General features: G+C 48.1%; 1 protein-coding gene across 1 annotated transcript in view; it reads right to left on the bottom strand.

Moving 5' to 3' along the window:
• Nucleotides 1-9,684: 9,684 nt before the first annotated feature.
• Nucleotides 9,685-21,647, bottom strand: part of FOXO6 (forkhead box O6) — a 123,239-nt gene continuing 111,276 nt past the window's right edge. The window contains exon 2 of the mRNA XM_081015422.1: nucleotides 9,685-18,886. Within this exon, the coding sequence (XP_080871548.1) occupies nucleotides 17,420-18,886 (1,467 nt within the window). The 3' untranslated portion in view covers nucleotides 9,685-17,419. The remainder of the gene's footprint in view (nucleotides 18,887-21,647) is intronic.

Here is a 21,647-nt window from a genome sequence, read left to right as displayed (position 1 = left end):
TGCTACATCTGTCAACTTCTGCTAATTAACTGAGTTTGCTATCACCTTCCATGCTGATATGAAGGAGAAGCACACCAGAAAAAAAAAAGAAAAAGAAATCAGGAGTTGGCGGGTTGTGGGGGGGGGGAGAAAAGGAGGTGAAGGGATTCTACAATTATAAATGATGTCTGGCAGACGACGGTACCATATAATGCATTATAAGCACTTAAAAAGCTAACCCATTCTGTCTTCTTTCTTTGGCATAAATAATGGCCTTTTTATGAATAAATCATGCAGCCAAGGTCTCTGAAAATAGCAGGAACCTCCAGCTGCCTCTCTCTCCTTTCTCTCCCCCCCCCACACCCAGCCACTTTTTTCTTTTCTGCTAGGACAGCAGAGAACTCGAGCAATCCACTTCATCATGGCTGATGTACCCAGGCAAGTTCAACTTGCAGTAATGAAATAGGGAGATAAACTTGGATAAGGAGAGGAGGGGAGGGGAGGGATTGAGAGAGAGAGAGAGAGAGAGAGAGAGAGAGAGAGAGAGAGAGAAGGATGCATTCCCCATTGCCAAAGCCTTGATTGCACCGAATCTCCAAATGAAACATAATGGACTGTTGGGGAGATAAGCATTTCCCCCTGCCCCGCGAATAAAGCAAAGCCTCATAACTCAAGGCTGCCAGCGACTTCTAAGTGCTGCCTCTTGCTTCCATGGCTCTCCAGCTTTAATGACAGCTCTTCAGCTCAGGGGTGCCTTGCCTCTCTCTGGAAGAAGCAAAGGGCAGGAGGAGGTGGAAGATCAGCAGTGCCTCCGCTACTTGGGCAGGGACAAGGCGGGTTCTCTCAGTCCCAGGGGAACAGTGGACCCCAGCGCCAAAGACCTGTGAGTTGTGTGCACTTCAGCAAGGGAAGGGTTGTGGCTCAGCTGGAAAGCCTCTGCCCTGAATGCAGGAGGCCGCAGGTTCAATCCCCAGTATCTCCAGATAGGGATGGGTATGTCCCCTTCCTGAAACCCTGGAGAGATGTTGCCAATCAGCATAGACGGAGCTAGATGGGCCAATGGGTCCAACTCAGTATAAAGCAACTTCCTATGTGCTTCATGGAATCCTAGAGTTGGAAGGGACCCTGAGGGTCCTCTAGTCCAAGCCTCTGAAATGCAGGAAACTCAACTCAAGCTGTGGGATGTGATGCATGAGTAGCAGTCAAGTACAACATTCCTTGTTTTCCTAGACAGAACATGCAAGGGGATGTTTGGTCCAGCCAGTTGGAACTTCCTGTTTCCTCCTAGGCTGGGACATACTTCCTTTGCATGTGACTAGAGGTGGGCGTGACCTTACCTGTCCAGGTAACCAAAGGACAAGGCATGCTGCCCACATACTCTCTCTTTGACTTCCTCTGTCATTGGAGCAGCTTTCTAGCTAGAGATGCTCTGTTGGCTCTCAGTCAACAGAGGACACTGAGATTATCCCCATATGGGATAGCTCCACATGTATATACTTCGTAACTAAGTCTGCCTTCAGGGATCCAACTGTGAACTGAATGTGAGTAAACTTCTTTTCTATACTTTATACAAGATCGTGGTGTGTTTATTCTTTTAAGAGGGGTATAAGGGAACTTACCAGGAACTTAATAGTAAAAGGTTTACGCAAGCCTGCAACCAGCTATCCGCTATGTGTTTAAAAGGGGAATGTGAAACTCTGCTAAGTAAAGGAAGTTGCTAGTGCAAGTTAGGAAGGATATATATCTTCTCCTGCCTCCCTGAACATTCCCACGAAAGCATCCATGACAGATGGCCATCTTCAACAAGATACTGTCCCTTAAGAACACAATAGCTGTCTAGTCCAGTATTCCACCTCACAGAGGCCATCCACATTGGAAGGAAGCCACTGAGCAGAATCTGAATGCTTCAGCACTTTTCCCACCTGTGGATCCCAGCAAGTGGCATTCATAGGCTTGCCTTTGTAGAACTCTGTAGGAAGGAGGATGGTGACAAAATGGGAATTAGTTTGCTCTGCCTGTCATTGGCTCTGGCTCCCCCTACTGTTGGCCTCCTGCCTTCCACCAGGCACCACTCTGCCACCATCCTGATCATCATCCTCTGAACCTGCTGACAAATGTAAACATGGATGAAATTTCTTATGGTCTCTTTAAAAAAAGAAGAAGCAAACTGATGTGGAAATGTGGAGAACTGGACTTAAAATGGGGAGAAAGTGGGGGAAAATTTGACCATCCTTAGATGCATCCATACCATTCATGGGGTCCCCAAGGGCACCTGCTGATCAAAGTAGCAAGACGCACAAGGCTCAAGTGGGGGCACACCCAAAGCCATTTTATGGATCGGGACCCAGATGCCATGTTGAAAAACAGCCAGGCTGGGATCTAGCAACTCCCTTTATGAGGATAGGTGGCAGCATTTGTGACTTCAGAGATGAGAGAAAAGGGGAGTCAGAGGTGACAGGATGGAAGTTTGTGAAATCATGCCTGCCATGGAGAAAGTGGGCAGAGAAGAGTTGTTCACCTTCTCTCATAATACTAGAACACCAACTTGGATGGCTTTAAAAGAGGACTGGACTAGTGTTCGAAACTCCCATTGTTCTAGGCGCATTTTGCGACAGGGAATTTCATTAGCGCGAGCTGATTCTGAGCTCTGGGCACAATGCTGTGCCTAAGATTTCAGATTGAAATGGCAGAGTGGAAGGAAAGGAGGGCCTCTTTCTGCCTCCCCACTTCCAGCTACTCACTGAAGACTGAAGAAGAGACCCTCTTAAGAATATTGGGGGGGGGGTGGGCAGGGGAAGGATTAGGCCATGTGAAAAATGAACATAATATTTGAGCTGCAGTTCCTTCATTTTCAGCTTTGCATTCTTGTTATAAAACAGCACGCCTAGACATTCTGTTGTTGCACCCATAACCTAGGCTTAAGGTGCCATTTACATCTTAGCTTACATATCTCCATTTCTAACATTGGATTGGACAGATTCATGGAGGAGAGGGACATTGGTGGCTTCTAGGCATGATGGCTATGCTCAGAGGCAGTCATGCTTCTGAATAGCAGTTGCTGGAAACCACAGGAAAATGCTCTTGTGCTTGAATCCTGCTTGCTGGGCTTCCAGAGGCACCTGGTCAGCCATTGTGAAAACAAGATGGCAGACTAGATGGACCATTGGCCTAATCCAGCCTGCCTATCCATATATTCTTCTGCTGTGTCTTTTCCACGAAGGTGGAGAGAGGCAATACGGGTGGGGAAAGCGACTTGAGAATTTGCCCTTCTTTATCTGGAAACTGTTCAGTGCTTAACACAAGGAGGTTCGTTAATTTCAGCAGGTTTTGTGGCTCTTGGAGATTTGTTATTTTTAACATGTTCCGCCATCTGGAATTGAGATTTCAGCTGCTGAAAACTGAGGGGGGGCGAGGGGGGGGACAGATACCGTTTCAGAACAGGAGATCATTGGCAAAATAATCAGAAGGAGAAGTTGCTGGAGGGTTTTAGAATTTGCTAAAAAGTCTGACAATTAGTATAGGGTGGGACATACGCTGCCTGACTCATCTAGTGAGGAGGAGGAGAAGGAGGAGGAAGAAGAAGCCATTTCACTCATGTCCTGTTTGTGAGCATCTGGTGAGCCACTGTGAAGACAGAACACTGGACCAGATGCAGTGGACAGAAGGCAAATTCCCTTATTTATTGCATTTATATCTCACCTTTTCCTCCAAGGACTCAAGGTTGGCATCCATGGTTCTCCCCCTCCTCAATTAATTCCCACTACGACCCCGCGAGGTAGGCTAGGCTAGGCTGAGTGGCCGTGAGTGGCCCAAGGTCACCCAGTGAGCTTCTTGGCCAAGTGGGGATTTGAACCCTGGTCTCCCAGGTTCTAGTCCAATACTGTAACCACTACACCACACTGGCCAATGGCTGACAGCATGGAACACAGTTATGGAAGCCTCTACACTGGCTGCCCACAGGCTACTGGGCTTGGTTCAAAGTCTCTGTATTTCATCTTAACAACTCGACTCCTGAATACCCTAAGCACTGACTGAGCCGTATATATCTCAGCTTGATTACTGAGATCTGCTGAAGCACTGGCCTGTCCCTTACAACATTTTCAGCTTACCAATTTTTCTCACATTTATCGTGATTTCTTAATTTCTGCACAACACTTAGATGTTTTCTATATGAGCTAGCAGTATATAAATATTATTTATGAACAAATAAATGGATAGTTGCTCTGATCCAGCGGTAGGGATACTCTTGCATTTTTAGAGATGTCCCCTCCACATTGTTTTAATTGGTTTATCTTATATTTCAGTGATGGGTGTTTTACTGTGGCTGTTTTACTATGTACTTTAGTTGGTTACAGGTAGCTATTTATTTATCATTGGTCTTCTTCTTGTTATTTTTTTTTTGCTGTTGGCTTTTAATTGTTTGTGAACTGCCTTCACATTTCTTGAAAGGCAGACTATTATTAATAATAACAAGAGTAACAAAAATAATACTACTGATACACAAGTTCCGGGGCCTGCACTGTTATAATGGGCCCAGCATCATAATTTAAGCATTTGCACCCTGCTCCTCAGATGAAAAAGACTCCCAGAATAGCTTCCTACAACTAGTAATAAGTCTCTGGCCTCAGGCATGCCATCTAAAATACATAGAATGGTAGTGTTGGAAGGGACCACAAGGGGCATCTAGTCCAATCCCCTGCAATGCATGATGTGAAAGGAAAAAGTATTGGGAAGAAGGAAATAAAAAGCAAAGCCAGGCCTAGTTCTTAGGTCATAAAGTTTTCTGGTTGAGGGGAGTCACCCTTTGCTCTGATGCTCATCTTGGGAGTCAGCAGGTGCAGTCTCTCAGTATCATATCGCTTTAAGCAGTCAGGGCTACCTAAAATTAAAAATTAAAAAATCCCAGGAACTGTAATTTGTTAAGACTGCTGTGGGTTGTTAAAGATAAAGGGACCCCTGACCATTAGGTCCAGTCGCAGACAACTCTGGGGTTGCAGCGCTCGCTTTACTGGCTGAGGGAGCCGGCATACAGCTTCCGGGTCAAGTGGCCAGCATGACTAAGCTGCTTCTGGTGAAACCAGAGTAGCGCATGGAAACACTGTTTACCTTCCCACAGGAGTGGTACCTATTTATCTACTTGCACTTTGATGTGCTTTCAAACTGCTAGGTTGGCAGGAGCAGGGACTGAGTAACGGGAGCTCACCCCATCGTGGGGATTTGAACCGCCGACCTTCTGATCGGCAAGCCCTAGGCTCTGTGGTTTAACCCACAGCGCCACCTGCGTAGCTGTGGGTTGTTAGGAGACCCTTATTCCCCTCACTGACCTACAATTTCCAGAGTTCCCTGGAAAGAGGGATTGACTGTTAAACCACTGTTGCTCTGTGAAGGGAATCCCCTAACCATTCCCAGCACCCTGAACAAATTATAGTTCCCAGGATCCAGGGTAGGGAGCCACGACTGATTAAAGTGGTGTGGTAGTTGTTGTTTTTAATGTATGGGATCTGAGAGGCTCATGTAAACGCTTGCCCTCTTTGCTCTGCAAGTATCTGTGAGCCTGTTCATACCTTGACTTAATTTGGATTATGAACTCCTTGTGCCTCCTTTAATTCCCCCTAAATTTGGAGACTCCCTATGCAGTTGATGAAGAGGCGGTGGCGCCCCTCAGCAATTTCTCCTGATTCCCCTGTTGGAGAAGAGAGCTGCGTGCCACTCACCTTGACCTCCACCTTTGTAATCACCCTGTTGATCTCCATCAGGAGCAGGGCAGTGCCTCATTGGTAGGGCTGAAGCGGGATTTGCCACTCTATGTGGAATAAGTGTGTGTGTGTGTGTGTGTGTGTGCACGCCGTTTTGTCCTTTGCCTCAGGCGGCAAAATGTCTTGCCCGGCACCTCCTGTTTAAAAGAGGGAGTCCTTTCTACACCCCTCTAGCTGGGTGCCCCATGGCACTCGTGTCTCTGCGCTGTCAAAGAAAGGGCCCCCACGCCTGGCGTTTCCACCCAAGCACTGCCAATCCCTCGGAGAAGCAGAGATTGGATCCCTTCCCAGCCTCGTTTTGAAGCACGAGCCGGGCCCTGCCACTTCCCTCTCCTCCCCTGGGGCAAGCTGTTCATTTCCAACCCCATAAGACAATGCCCTCTTTGGGGAGAAGGAAAAAACAACAAAGAAATTATAAAGCGCACAGGACCATATGGTAAAATATAGCCAGAGCCGCCGATGTGGCCAATTTTCTGTATGTTACCATATGGTGCTGCGTATTTAGCAAAAATATAACTTGACTGTTTCTCTTTCCATATGGGGATTCTTTTGCCTTAATTAATAACATTGAGGGAAAACGCTTTCAAACGCTTCCAAGATTCCTGCAAATGGAAGAATTTATGACAGAAACATGCCCCGTTAAGGTCTTCCGAGTCAACACAACAGGCCCTGCAACTCGGCCTCCGCCCCCTCTTTGGCCAAGAGCTTTTTCGAGCAGTTTCAAGGCTCAGGACACAGCAAAAGTTGGCCTCCAAGCCTTCTGAACTCCCTCCCCATGAGGTTCCTGGAAGGTGTTGCTTGAAACGCTGTCAAATCCATCCCCTCTGTCATTCAGTCAGGCCTGGAACTTGTGTGTGTGTGTGTGTGTGTGTGTGTGTGTGTGTGTGTTGGGGGGGGGGGAGAGAGAGAATATAATATTTTTTCTCCTGTCCTTCCTCCAATAAGCTCAAGGCAAGACCCATTGTCCTTCCCTCCCCTACGTTTTAAACACTCTCACACAACTTAAACATTCCTGGAGAATCCTCAGAACTGTGGTTGTTTAGGGGTGCTGACCTCACATACCTACATTTCCCAGCACCCTTAACACACCACAGTTTCCAGGATTCTCCTTGGCTGTTAAAAGTGGTACAAGAGTGCTTTAAATATATGGTGCAGATGTGTCCTCTCTCATTCTCATGAGCTGAGCTTCTTGATTGTGCCTTAGGAGCAAAAAAAAGACACGTCCACACAAACATGCCTCTTCTAGAGTACGAGGCAGAGCCAAAGGGGTTTTCTCTTCTGGGCTAAGCTCTCTTCCCCACAGGGGACATCCCACAAAAAGAAGCAGTGTAAGAAGCATTTACATTATGCCCTCCTATCTTTAAAAAAACTGCCTAGGGGAAGCAGAGGGGAAAATGGAAACTTGAAAGAGTAGAAAGAGCATCACCCCAGAAAGAGAAAGAAGTAGAAAGAAAGAGTAGAAAGAGTAGAGTAGAAAAAGAGTAGAAAGAGTAGTTCAGAGTAGAAAGAGCATCACTCCACCTGCGCATGTGCGCACAGATGCACACTAACCCCTCAGCCTGTATCCCATCAATGGAAATGTCGAGGCGGATGTTCTCTATACAGTATATTTAGAGTTTATTTTCATGGTGTGTGTGTTTTCCCCTTTGTCTGCAATACCTTTGTTCCCTTTGCAACGTTTGTGTGGGTTTTTTTTAAATAATAATAATCTTGCTGTGCTTTGCATATGCACTTTTGCCTGTTCTCCCTTTGCTTTCATTTTTCATTTCCCTTAATCTGTAAACTGATCACTGTTAGCTTTTGCCTTTGCTGCATTCATTTGCCTATATATAGAACTTTTTTGTCTATTTTTGTTTCCCTGTTTTCATTACTACTCTCCTACTGAATTTTCAGGTACAGACATCCAGATCTACAATGAGTCATTTGCTCTGGTTCTGTTTCTTACTTTTCCTCCTTCTTTTTAATTTAAATGCTCAAAATGAGCTGCAACACTGTGGCTGGATAAGACTGTATCGTGCCTATTCTGTACTCACACCTTGAAATTAGTTTTCTAGAGTATTTGCTTATTAGATAACGCCTGGGTTTTCTTCTACCAGAAGGTGAGGAGCTGAGGTTGCTAAAGTTGCCAACTGATCAGGGAAGTGGGCAGGAGGAGGGATCCCAGCTCACCATTGAGGAAGCCCCTGCAGGCCAGCTGCAAACATCTCTTGTGCAAAAATATATTGGGCTGAGAGAACATTGCGGTGAGAGAGCACATGTACTTATCGGAGCAAAATGTAGTAACAGCAACTTCATTATGTGCAAGAGTGGGGGACTTTAGGCCTTAGATGGGTTGGTAGGGACCAGCCACCATTGCCCGGGGGCCAAATGCAGTTCTCCAAGCCCATACTGTCAAACATTTCTCTGATGAAAATTGGGACGACCCATTCCATAATCATAATTTTACTATTTATACCCCACACATCTTGCTGGGTTGCCCCAGCCACTCTGAGCGGCTTCCAACATACAGTCATACCTCAGTTTTTCAACAGCTTAGTTCATGAACAACTTGGAACTCGAATGCCGCAAACCCGGAAGCCTGCAGCCAATCGGAAGCCACACCTTGGTTTCTGAACATTTCGGAAGTCGAACGGACTTCCGGAACACATTCTGTTCGAAAGCCAAGGTACGACTGTATATAAAGACACAATAAAACATTCCCTGTACAAGATTGCCTTCAGACGGCTCAGGGGCCAGTTAACTCCATACACTCCAACATTTCTCCAATGAAAATAGGGACATCCTAAGGAAAAGTGGGACATTCAGAAACTGGGATGGCTTCTCTAAATCAAGGATGTCCCTGGAAAATAGGGACATTTGGAGGGTCTGCAAGCCTCTTTATCTGGATGGCGGCTAATGGATTGAAGTTGAATCCTGACAAGACAGAAGTACTGTTTTTGGGGGACAGGGGGCAGGCTGGTGTGGAGGACTCCCTGGTCCTGAATAGGGTAACTGTGCCTCTGAAGGACCAGGTGCGCAGCCTGGGAGTCATTTTGGACTCACAGCTGTCCATGGAGGCGCAGGTCAATTCTGTATCCAGGGCAGCTGTCTACCAACTCCACCTGGTACGCAGGCTGAGACCCTATCTGCCCACGGACTGTCTCGCCAGAGTGGTGCATGCTCTAGTTATCTCCCGCTTGGACTACTGCAATGCGCTCTACGTGGGGCTACCTTTGAAGGTGACTCGGAAACTACAACTAATCCAGAATGCGGCAGCTAAACTGGTGACTGGGGGCGGCCGCCGAGACCACATAACACCGGTCTTGAAAGACCTACATTGGCTCCCAGTACGTTTCCGAGCACAATTCAAAGTGCTGGTGTTGACCTTTAAAGCCCTAAACGGCCTCGGCCCAGTATACCTGAAGGAGCGTCTCCACCCCCATCGTTCTGCTCAGATGCTGAGGCCCAGCGCCGAGGGCCTTCTGGTGGTTCCCTCATTGCGAGAAGCAAAGCTACAGGGGACCAGGCAGAGGGCCTTCTCGGTAGTGGCGCCCGCCCTGTGGAACGCCCTCCCATCAGATGTCAAAACGATAAACAACTACCTGACATTCAGAAGACATCTTAAGGCAGCCCTGTTCAGGGAAGTTTTTAATGTGTGATATTTTAGTGTTTTTTGGTTTCTATGGAAGCTGCCCAGAGTGGCTGGGGAAACCCAGCCAGATGGGCGGGGTACTAATAATAATAATAATAATAATAATAATAATAATAATAATAATAATATCTGGCCCTTATGATTTTTCCTAAATCATCCCCATCCCCAGGTCACAACGTTTGAGCCCTGCTCCACACACCCAATCTAGATCCAACCCTAAACCTCACCTGTATTTTTCTATTTTTAGAAATGCCCACATTTCTGTCTTCTGTGGGTTTTTATGGCTCCTGTGACCCACATTAACACAACACACGCCCCTTTTACTCATATTTAAAACAATTTTATTCATGAAAATATGCTGTACAATGCACTATACACAGTTCTTTACATTGCCACATACACAAAAACTAGAATAGCACAATCAAGAAGGTTACATTGCGTACAATATATGTGTGGTGAGAGATAAACAGCCTGTTGAAAACCCTAAGCCCCCCTTGAATCTGTACAGTTATAAATACGAGGAGGGGGGGAAAGACACCATTTTTCTTTTTTCCTTTTTCATTGAGATGTTTGGTTTGGCCCAACCTTTATGCAGAACTTCCTGGCATAGTGCCACCCCCCCCCCCCCGCACCGGCCCTTTCTGTGGAGCTAGTGTTTCAATGAGACCTGAACACCACAGACCTGGTGTGCAGCCTCACCCTGCGCGAACTTCCGGCAGATCACGCGAATCAGCTCTCCTGCGCAGGTCTGGAAATGAGGGCACAGTTGCAAAGCACAGGGCATTGCTGATGCACTACAACTGTGCTTGGTTCAGAGGTCTGCATGACTCACCTGCCTGCTGAATGCACTGTCATGATTGCTGAAAGTGAGGTGCTGCTGGAAGGAACCCCCTGCCTGCAGCCAATTGCTCCTTACAGTGTAATTGTTTATTTTTAAAATACAAGCACCCCACAGACCCTGATATGGTGGGTTGAGCCAAGGGCAGCTTTGTACTTGGAAATGTTGGAGTCACACAACCTGATCTCAGGATCCACAAAACACCGTGACTACACGACCGTATAGCAAGGTCCACTCCTGTTCATTCACACAAAGCAGCTCTGCTTTCAGTCTAAAAAAAGAGAGGATTTTCTGAGGATCCAGCTGGCCTTGCTTGGCTTGGAAGTTCTGCTCCTATTCCATGATACTGGGTTATATGAGGGAGAAGGATTTTGCACATGCCCTGTAGCACCCTTTTCTTTTTTTAAAAAAAATTACTTCATAATTTCCTTAGTTGAACCTTGGCTAAGCACTGGCTGTATTACACAAGGAGTTGGGCAAAGAGTTTTCAGGAAGTTGGAAAGGAGTAAGAGTCATCACGGAACGCTCCTTACTCACATCAGCACAGAAGTTTGTCTTCCCTGGGGAGATGGAATCACACCCATGCGGGCCAGTGGCATTTTGGCCTTTCTGAATCAGCAGCGGATTGGTGACACGAGTACAACAGTGGAAAGCATAATCATCTTTCAGTTTTGAGCACAATTTGTCCTTCCTCCCACCCAAAAAGAAGGCGAATTAAAAGAAAACAGAGGGAGGAGCACCCCCAAATGTAGGCTCGGTTTAATGAATTGTTTCCAGCAGAATTGTTTGACGTTTTAGCTGAGGATTGTGTCCAACCAAGCCCTGCTCAGAGTAGAGCTACCAAAGTCAACAGACCTAACTTAGTCACGTGCATCAGCACCAGTGTGTTCACTCTGGGGATGACCAGAAATCCTAAGTCACTGGAGCACCAAGTGTTAATGGAAAAGTGAGGGCACGCCTTGCTTCCCTGTTATGGCTGATGGGTGCCACAGTGCCTGAAGCTACAAGGACATGGGCCATGCCACATGCATTCTCGGCCATGTGGCACACAAGACGTCTCCTCTGCTTGGCACTTGCTTCATGAAGCTATTCCAAGGCAGGCAGGCGAGATGTGGGTGGTCTCAGGATTGTCAGCCGCATTCACGGGTTTCAGTGACTTAATGGGAAGGGGACAAGGAAAGCCTGCAGAGGCCAGATCAACTGATGTACCATTGGGATGGTCAAAGCTGCTTCTGTTGGCTAGCTTGGCCGCTGACCCTCAAGTCAGGGCTACAGGCTGAGTATCCCCATAGAAGCCCAGGTGGGTGGGTGGCAGTAAATAAATAAATCTCAATTTCCAAGGCAACCAGTGAACTATCCCACACACTCCCATGATTTCAGTTTTGTTTTCTGCCACCTCAGTTGCTCTCCTTCGTCTCCCTGCTCATCACCACCATCCCTCCAAGGCCACTGCCTTCCTAAGCGGCTGCGATCGGCTCCTCGGCCCGCCCCTGCCCAGCCCTCGCTCGACTCCCCAGCCCCTCAGCGCTGCACTGCACTTCCACAAAAAAAGACGGTAAAACACGACGCTTAGCAAATATGACTCCATTGCACACACGATGACCTCACGGTTAACACACCACAAAGATCGCTGAGCAAAGAGGGGCGCTTCCTGCTGCTGGGGGAGGGGTCTCTCTGGTTGAGCCTGCTGTGTGGCCAGGTAGCATATGAGGGGGGCTAGCCTCTCCTCCTGCCCTCCACAAAATTGGGGTCACAGCTTGGGGTGCACTGGGAGGGGGGCCTTTTTCATCTCTCAGTCTCCTTGCATTAACACTGGGGGACATGATTTGATTTGCACTGTACAGGTTTTGGGTTGTACAGCGTGAGAGCAGGCATTTCCCACGTCTCTCTTCCTTCCAGGTTCTCCTTCCTTTCTCTCCATCACTTCGAGATCAAGGGTGTGCATGTGTGCGCATGCGCATTCACAGAAGATTAAATGGAGGCAGTAGGGTTCCTAATCCTTAGGGAACAGACTCACTCACACACCCTTGCTCCACAAGCAACAAATACTTGACAGCCTGCCGCTTCTGTGTACGCCAGACTGCTGGCACCGTACTCGCTGCTCCGCTTATGATTAGTGTTCTCGTCCAATCCATTTGGGAAACTGAGGCTGAAATTATTAAAATGATCTCAGGAGCTGGACCAAAATAATTATAGTAGTAAAAAAAAAAGAGCATCATTGCAATAATGGTTACAAACAAACAAAAAGAATCCTACAGAGTCAAAATATATTAAATTCAGTACATGATCCAGCAATGTAAACATTTATAGCCTGTGAGCCCATCTTAAGTTATTTAATTATTATTATTTTTAGCCTGGGGCTGATAGAAACCCAGAGCAAAGAGGAATGCAGGCTACTCCAACACATATCCTGCCAGTCTCATGGGCAAAATTGGGAGGGAAACCCTCCCCTTCTTATGAGCTGTAGCAAGATATGTTGCCCAAATCCTGATAGGCTTTTGGGACCTGGTCCAGGTGCAAATCACAGGGGGGGTGGGGTAGGGGAGAAGCAGAATAATGGTGGGGTAAAATAAATAGCTGTGGTGTGGTGGCAAGCCGAGGAAGGGGGAGAGGAAAGTGGATGCACTTTTTTCTTTTTCTCGTTGTCCAGAAACTGTGCTGTGACATGAACCGAAAGCAAGAGCCGAGGCTATCCTTAAGATAATCTGCCTGGAGGCCAACCTCACTTCTCTATTCATAATGTTTACCTTGGCAGAGAGCACCTTTCCGTTCCATACTAAACAGACACTTAAGTTATGCCCATTCCTGCCTATGAATACGGAGGGCCATGGGGGAAATCTGGGTGGGAATGTCACGCCCCGTGCAAAACAACCGAGGGCGGAGCACTATGGCATGGGAGCACTATGAAATAAAAGATCTCTTTCCACACGCTCTGTGAAATTATGTCATTTTCATTAGAGGGAATTCAGCCTCTGAAAAAATTTCCGTTAGAAACATGTTTCTTTCTGCATTGTAATATTATGGTCTACGTAGCATCCTGCTCCCTCCCCTCTAGTTCAAGTCACGGGCAATGGGCTGTGCAGTTGCATCTGGTGGTCCCAGATACAGATCTGCTTCCTCCAGCACATCAGAGTGTGCAAGCAGCCAGCTCAAAAGCAGAGCTGGGCTAAATGTCCCCCCCCCCCCACCGCCAGAAGCTGAATATTATTCCCACCATCTGTGGAAGTAGCAGGGAGGGAGGTATTCAATTATTTTTGGAGGTGGACAAATTTCTTTTAAAGATCATCTCATCTCCAGCTTAAATACAAGGAAGCTGAGGGCTTTTTTCTTCTTTTGCACAACAGAAAAGAAGGAAGCAGTCAGGATGGAAGAATCTGACAGTTTTGGTTTCTCCCAGTTTCTAATTTACCCAACCTTAAATTCTCCAGGTATTAATATCATTTCATTTTTTTTTTTTTTAAAAAAAAGGTCCTCCTGAAAATACATCAACATTTTAGTGCAAATTTCTCCTAATATACCCATGTTTGTATGTGTTTTTGCCTAATATACACATTTTTGCAAAGTGCGTTTTGAGTGTTATTTTAACATATGCACTTCAATGCACACTCTACTCTTGTATGTGCATTTTTTTTTTACACACATTATTTGGCTGGAGAACTGTCTTTCAAAATTCAGGCATGTGCAGATTTTGAAAGATGGCTGTTTTTAAGTTTGTGTATTGTTTTGGAAAGTACGAATTGGGTGGATTCATCTTTAAATGCGGGCTGAATCAAATTTCTCCAGGAGATCCCCCTGAGAATGAAGCCACCTCGTCACATAGCATCACACGGAGGCGCATGTTCCAGGAGCATGGCCAGGGACACTGAGCTGCTGCCTGAAGCAGTGACAAGGCTTCCTTGTTGCTTAAAAACAAAACCCAGCCCTTCGTACACAGCCAGAACAGATAGATGCACTTTTAAAGACTCCACCTGAGCTATGTACCCAGAAGGCTCTGTTCTGCACATGACACTCCCCTGCTCCTTCAGAGGGACCAAATCATAAAACTTCCCCCTTTTTAATCACAGTGCTGATGGTTTTCATTTCTCAAGTTTTGTTTAGGTTCCACGGGACGAAGCCGTGATTCGCAATCTCAAACATAAAAGTAGATTTGTAATTATTGGTTGAATGGATGTGGTGGGCAAGACCCAGGCACACTGAAACAGTCTTAAGGTCCCTCTGGTTTTTAAGGGAGGCATCTAAGCACACCTAAGGGGACAATGGCTGAAAAGACTACATGATCACTGTGCGTTTTAATCCAGGTGTGCCCCAATCACATTGGAAGATGGGCAGGGAGCTGATTTGGTGAGCACAAGAGGAGGGAATCGTCCCTTAGCGGCAGCACACAGCTTTTTGCCTGCAGAAGATCCCCTGGAATCTTCCAATTCAAAAGATCAAGGAGCAGGCAATGAGGAAGGGCCGCTTCCTGTGCTTTATGATTCCAGTGTGGCTGACAGCTCAGTGGCAGAGCATATGTTTTGCAGTTCCTGGGTCCAATCCCCAGGATCCCTAGTTATAACACAGCAGGTCACTGGGAAGACCACTATCTGAGTGAGACCCTGGGAACTGCTGACAGTCAGACTAGACGAACAAGGCTTGATGGACAAAGCATCTGATCTAGTAGGACAAAGCAGCTCCTGGCAAGGAGTATGGGACCTTCCCTTGTCTGTCACTTTCCTCCCTCCCCTCAAGCCCTTTCCTGTTATTAGCCAGGCTTAATATGGATTTTGGAGCCCAGCTCTGGCTGATGCAAAGGAGATGTTTCTAGGGGGTTTAGCTCATGGGCCGGTGACTTACTGTAACAACTTCATGTTGAGTTCCATCACCTATATTTCGGGGGGGTGGGGGGAAGCACTGCTCATTGTCTTCCTTGCCATTATTCAAAGAAGAGGAACAAGTGGTTCAAAATAAGCACAGCTGTGCTAGTTTTCTTAATTTGCCGTGTTCATTGAATCTCTTGTTCATGGAGTTTTTGCATCCCTGGACAGGCCCAGCCTCCTTTTAATACACAAGCAAGGGGGTGTCAAGGAGCAGCTTTGGAAGTGACATCATAAAGACAGGGAGTCAGGGTTGTGGGAGAGGAAGTGAGGAAGTACATGCTCCACACTTCCCTGCTCCCAAAACACACACATCTCATCAAGCGGTCCCATGAGAGAGAGAGGCAGAAATCTCACTAGAGCTCTGTATCCAGGCCCATGTTTTTTGTGCAGAAGGTCCTAGGTTCTACCCCAGGCATCTTCAGATAGGAAGACCTCTCAATGAAACCCACAAGAGCCTCTGCCAGCCAGTGTAGAGAACATGGAGTTCGATGGACCCAACACTCTGTATAAGGCAATTTGATATGTTTCATATCACAGAGAACAGGAAGCCCTCAAATAATGTAACATCCAAGCCCTGCCTAGCTACAACTAGAGGTGCTATCAGAAACTGATCACATTTCCAAACTCTGCAGGCTACTGACACCTACCCTTATTGTTACAGGGTGAACGTTTCAGATGGCCCAATTGATAGGTCCTGACTTTGTGCAAAAAAAGTATACTGATATAGACAGAACCTATGGCTGTCCAGCAGAACTTTGTATGGCACTCCAGTACTTTTAAGAGCTCCGCACTGGGGAGAAACTCTAGCTTCACCCAGCACCTGTTTTCCCTAATCATCACTAACATCTGTCCACCACTAACCTGCTATGGGCTGCCTAAGTAGAAAACTAGTTACTTCGAGGTGTCTTGGGCTCCTTCATTTTCAGCCTTCGGACTACAGCTTTCATGGGAAGCCACATCACCTCTCCTAGCCTAGATGATCTTGGCCTGGTCAAATTCCAGTTTTTTGCCAATAGCCCTCCTTCTCCACCCCTGTGTCTGTGTGTATCTCGGTTTATTGCACCTTCCTCCCCACTTCCTGAATCTTTACCTGCTATAGCTGCCCTCCTCGCTTTACAGGCTACAAGGTCCCGCGCATACCTAGCAAGGGTAGCATTGGCGATGGTGAGCCTTCGCAGGCCAGAGGGTGCATACCGCCAGAATAAATAGTTGCCACTGTTCCCCATCCCTGCCTCCCTGCTTACCCTGGCCGTTTCCCAGGCCAGCAGCAACAGCAGTCGCCATGCCAAACCTGTGGCTGGCTCTTAACGTAGCAGTAAGTGCCACTCATGTGTGCAAAATGTTGTGCGTTGCTTGCGCACTGAAGCAGGCCCATGCTGGCACACATGCCTCTGCTTGTGCTGTACGCACACACATTTCATGCCCCAACTGCCTGTTGTTTCTTGTTGCAAACACGGGGTTGGGGTATGTGTGAAAAAGCTGGCGTTGCTCAGATCAGCTTCCCTTTGCACAGTGGGCTATGGAAACCACAATGTCAGTTGCTGGATCTACAACGGTTGGGGGGAGCCCCTCCCTTCTGCACCAGCCATGCCATGAGTGTGATTGGAGGTAGGAACAGCTGGGCAGGGATGGTAGCAGAGCAAACTGATGTTACAACTGCCTTTAGTGCTGCAAACTTCTCCCCTGCAGCTCTTGGTGCTGCTATCTATCAAGACCGCGCAGAGCCCCGTCCCCCACCATAATAAAAGTAAGGGGATCCTAAGCTACTGGCCTTTGCCAAAGGAGTGTCACAGATGGGCAAGGGCCAGGAAATGGAGCTAGGGTGTCCAATTAGATTTGAGTGGTACTGAAAACAATTAGGAAAGGGGTGAATGAAAAGCCAGAGCTGTCAATTCACTGAGGCTACCTAGGCCACCGTGGAGACCCAGATGACTCTTCTAGCCACAAATCACTAGTTCCCTCTTTCTGTGCAATAGTGCAGGTGCCCAGGAAGGGAGGGGGGAGGGAAGGGGGGAGGGAAGGGGGTGGGCGGGCAGCAGCTCTGCAATGCCATGGCTAACTTGTGCCTATTGCACACATCAAAGACAGATCTGACTTACTGCACGATACACCTGGCACAAGCGAGTAGTCGCCAGTACCTTTCAAAACATTTTACCCTACATTGTGTATTTGTATGTGTGTGTGTGTGTGTGTGTTTAGTGTTGTCGTCAAGTTTAAACAGATGGCTCTAGCCTGGCTGAACAAATGAAGGCAAAGAAAATAAGAAAGGCGGAGTAGGGCGGGGGAGAAAGTTTGTTTCCACACACACCCCACCCTCTCATCCTGCTGACTGGTGGGTCAGAGTTGTCTGAAGCAGGTCTCACCCTGGCACCCAGCTCTGATTGGTGGGCTGCGGGGCGCTGGGCAAAGTGGCCATGTTGAGGCCGTTTTGCGGCGGAAGAGCTGAGTCAAAGTTGAAGTCCATCTCGTCGCTGTCCATAAAGTCGTTGAGGATGATGGACTCCACGTCGCACTCCAAGCTACCGTTGAACATGTCCAAGTCCAAGTCTGCTGGGAATCTGTCCTGGCCCAAAACAGGGGTGTGCATGGCTTCTGGGTAGGGTCCCTGCAAGGAGTCTAGCAGACTCATGTGCGCCCCTTGGTTGTTGATGTAGGAATGGATGTGCCCGTGATGGGGCATGGCCACCATGCTGCAAGAGTCATTGGGCAGGCTCATAAGGCTGATAGGAGAGGGTAAGGCACTGTTGCTGATCGGGTGGTGGTGGTGGTGGCTGGCTGGTGACGGGTGGTACAACGAGTTGCTCTTCATGAGGGACGACGAGTGGGGAGGGTAGGGGACAAGACCTATCTCTCCGCCGCCACCACCCCCGCCGCCACACACAAGGGGGTTTTGTCTGTGGCCGCGGGGTGGCCCCATGCTGCTGGCTTGCGGCATGTGCGCCTCGCCCTCTTTGTGGGCGTAGGAGATGGAGGAGAGCAGGTCCTGCAAGGAGGCATTGCGGTAGGAGTTCATGGGAGCAAAGGTGGCCTGCTTGTTCTCCTGGATGGTCTGCATGGGCAGGCGGCGCATAAGGCTCATTGCCGGCTGGCTGTAGATGGTCCCGCAGTAGGTGTTCCCTCCTCCTCCTCCTCCTCCTCCACCACCACTGCCACCTCCTCCTCCCCCAGCGCCCACAGCAGAGCACTTGGAGTTGAAGCTGAAGCTGGAGTTCCTCTGCCGGAGGCCCCCGGCGGGCAGCGGCTGGGCAGGGCTCATGCTGTAGTTGTCCTGCAGGTCTTCCAGGAGGCTCTCACCAAGGCTCTCGTTCAGGTTGATGGTGCCGGTGAGATCGGTCAGCCGGGGCATCTCCACGGAGCAGCGGGCATTCAAGGAGGGGGACATGGTGCTGGACGGGCTGGGGTACATCAGCGGGGAGGACGGAGTCCCGTCATCCTCTTCCAGTTCGTCCGGCTCGTGGTTGGCCATGATGGGGGAGAGGCGCCCACTCAAGTTGCTGGCCGAGGAGTTGGCCCGCGTCCGGAAGTCGGCCCAAGCGTCATACTCCTCGCTCGCGTGGGAGTTGGGGCTCTCCGACCACTTGGCCTGCTGGCTGACTGGGCTCTCCTCTCCACGCTCCTGGGCTGCCTGCAGCTGCTTTTTCTTGCTGGCTTTGCCCTTGATCCGCAGGAACTTGCTGTTGTTGTCCATGGAGACAGCTCGCCTGCGGGGCGTCTTGCCGGTTTTGCCCCCTTCAGGGTTCAGCATCCACCAGGAGCTCTTGCCCGTGCCCTCATTCTGCACGCGGATGAAGCGGGTGTGCAGAGACAGGTTGTGCCGGATCGAGTTCTGCAGACAGAGTGGGAGACAAAAGAAGAAGACCCCCATCAATACCAGCCAGAGAAGCAGCCCAAGCCCACTGTACACAAGGCCACCAGTGTCAGCAGCCAATGCCTCTACACCTTCAAAGTTATCAGAAGAACATCAGAACAGCCTGCTGGATCAGGCCAGTGGCCCATCTAGTCCAGCATCTGGTTTTCACAGTGGCCAACCAGATGCCTACAGGATGCTCATAAGCAGCATCTTTGTAGTCTTAAGACCTTAAGCCAAGGGACTCTCTGGACCTCTCTGTCTGACCCATGGAACTCTCCCCAGTAATTCCCCCCTCTCTCCAGGCCATACTCTTCACTGGTCCTGGTTTGCACCCCAACATTTTTGCCTGGCTGGAAAATGTTCGTGAACCATGTCTGGGTGTGCGTGTGAATGTGAGTAAAGGTAAAAGAAAAAAGGTATAGGACCCCTGGACAGTTCAGTCCAGTCAAAGGCAACTATGGGGTTGTGGTGCTCATCTCACTTTCAGGCCAAGCGGTTCAGGCTGGCGTTTGTCCACAGACAGTTTTCCGGGTCATGTGGCCAGCATGACTACACGGCTTCCGGCGCAACAGAACACCGTGATGGAAACCAGAGTGCACGGAAACACCGTTTACCTTCCCGCCGCAGCGATACTATTTATCTACTTGCACTGGCATGCTTTCGAATTGCTAGGCTGGCAGGAGCTAGGACAGAGCAACAAGAGCTCACTCTGTCGTGGAGATTCGAACCACCGACCTTCTGATTGGCAAGCCCAAGATGCTCAGTGGTTTAGACCACAGCGCCACCTGCGTCCTTGTAGCCTTCTATGCACAGGTGAAAGATTATGTTCAATGCCCTGCCCACTTTTGCCTCTGGCACGTGGCCTTCGGAAAGTTGTCGAGAAGGATTGTGGCCCTCAGGTTGAAAATGGTCCCCTCCACCTGCCTTCAGGGTTTACAACTTGCTGCTCTCCACCCCTCTCCCCATTTAAAAAAATCACCAGCGCACAAGGTTTGAGGCTCAGACTAGATGTTGTGTCTCTTGTGTGATTAGCAACCACATTAGCAGATTTTAAAATTTAATACTAGTCATGTCTGTGTGGGGTGATTATAATCAGGACCACAGCACATAGGGAGGAGAGGTTTAACCCTTTCATTCTCCGCCCCAATTGCAGTGAAGGGCTGCCGCTAGTGTGGCAACCAGCCTTAGGGTAGAGAAGGGAAGCTCCCACTGATGACAATGGAAGCTTTTCCCCCTGCTGCCCCCGCAAAAAAAGAATGGCTAACTGCTAGGGAGTTAACACTCCCTTCTCTGTGCACTGTAGTCCCAATAGAAATACAGTAGTCCCTGAATGTATTCTTCGGTCACATCCACAGCATACATTGAAAGCAAACTGAAAGCACATGGCTTTCCCCCAACAACTTGGGAACTGTAGTTCCCCACACATAGAGCTCAGTTCCCAGTACCCTTAATAAACTATAGTTCTCAGGCTTCTTTGGCAGAAATCATATACTTTGTTAAATGTCCTTTAAATAATAATAGTAATAAAAAGCCCTGAAGCGGTTGCCAACCATACAATAAGCATAAACTTCTGATTTGGCAGCATTCTTATCGCCACACAGATTTCAAGACTCAGACAGTGCAATTGTGAAATCAGGGGATTATAAAGGGGAGTCTCCTTTAAAATTCTTGATTTTTTAAAATGGGGGTCAGGTATTTTCGTGACCCCAGACCCAGGTGCATTAAGGTTCAGCATTAAATCATAGGGAAGTAACCACACAAGACTTCAACAGACCCATTCTGTGTTCCTGCAGTAGGTGAGTGGGGAAAATGTTCTCTCTCCCACCCCAAGAGAAAAGTCCTAATTCTATACACCGTCTAAAGCACTCTTTTCTACTGTAGATTCAGGATGGGCAAAATAATTTCTTCCCACACATCATATTATATAGAATTCATTGCAGAGAGAGAGAGAGAGAGAGAGAGAGAGAGAGAGAGAGAGAGACTACTGATGTAACCAGCTTGAAAAGGGGTGTGTGAAAACATGCTGGGGGGGGGGGTAGTTACATCTATCAAGGGGTCTATGGTACCTTGATAGAGGCAGGGCACCTCTTCCTTGGTACAACCAATCAAAGAGGGCTGTTGCCTCCCAGAAACATCCGATTGGCTACTGTAGAAAACAGAATGATGGGCTAGATGGACCTTTGTGTCTTCTTCTGCCCTTAGCTGATTATGGCGCCACAAACTATTCCTAATGCAACTGCTTCTAAATACCAAATTATGTGTCTGTAGTCCACCCCCACTCCTGCTGACACTTGGGGTGTTCATACATTACATTCAACAAGTGTGCAGTCAGTGTGCCTGTGTACACAATTAGTTGAGCTGCACAAACAAGTTATTTATGTAAAAAGCATGGTCACTGGATTGTATCCAATTAAGTTCTACTCACAGTAGACCAGCTTAAATGAATGAACCTATGTTAGCCACATTTATTAACTTCAGTGGGTCTTCTTTGAGTAGGAGTAGCACTGGCTACAACCCAGTGAGCGCAACATTTGAGCTGTGCAAACTAGCAAGTGTGCACCCTTTCACTTGCACATGAGTAAGCACCGCTTGTTCAGTGCCATGTGTGAACAAGCCTAAGGCAAGATTCATGCCATGCATTTAAAGCCCTGTGATAGCACTTTAAAAAGACAGAGCTTCCCCACCCAAAGAATCCTGGGAGCTGTAGTTTGTTAAGGGTACCAAGAGACACACACAC

This window comes from Podarcis pityusensis (genome assembly GCF_964106645.2).
Source record: "Podarcis pityusensis genome assembly, chromosome: 8".
Taxonomy (NCBI): Eukaryota; Metazoa; Chordata; class Lepidosauria; order Squamata; family Lacertidae; genus Podarcis; species Podarcis pityusensis.
This window is presented reverse-complemented; position numbering and strand designations above follow the sequence as displayed.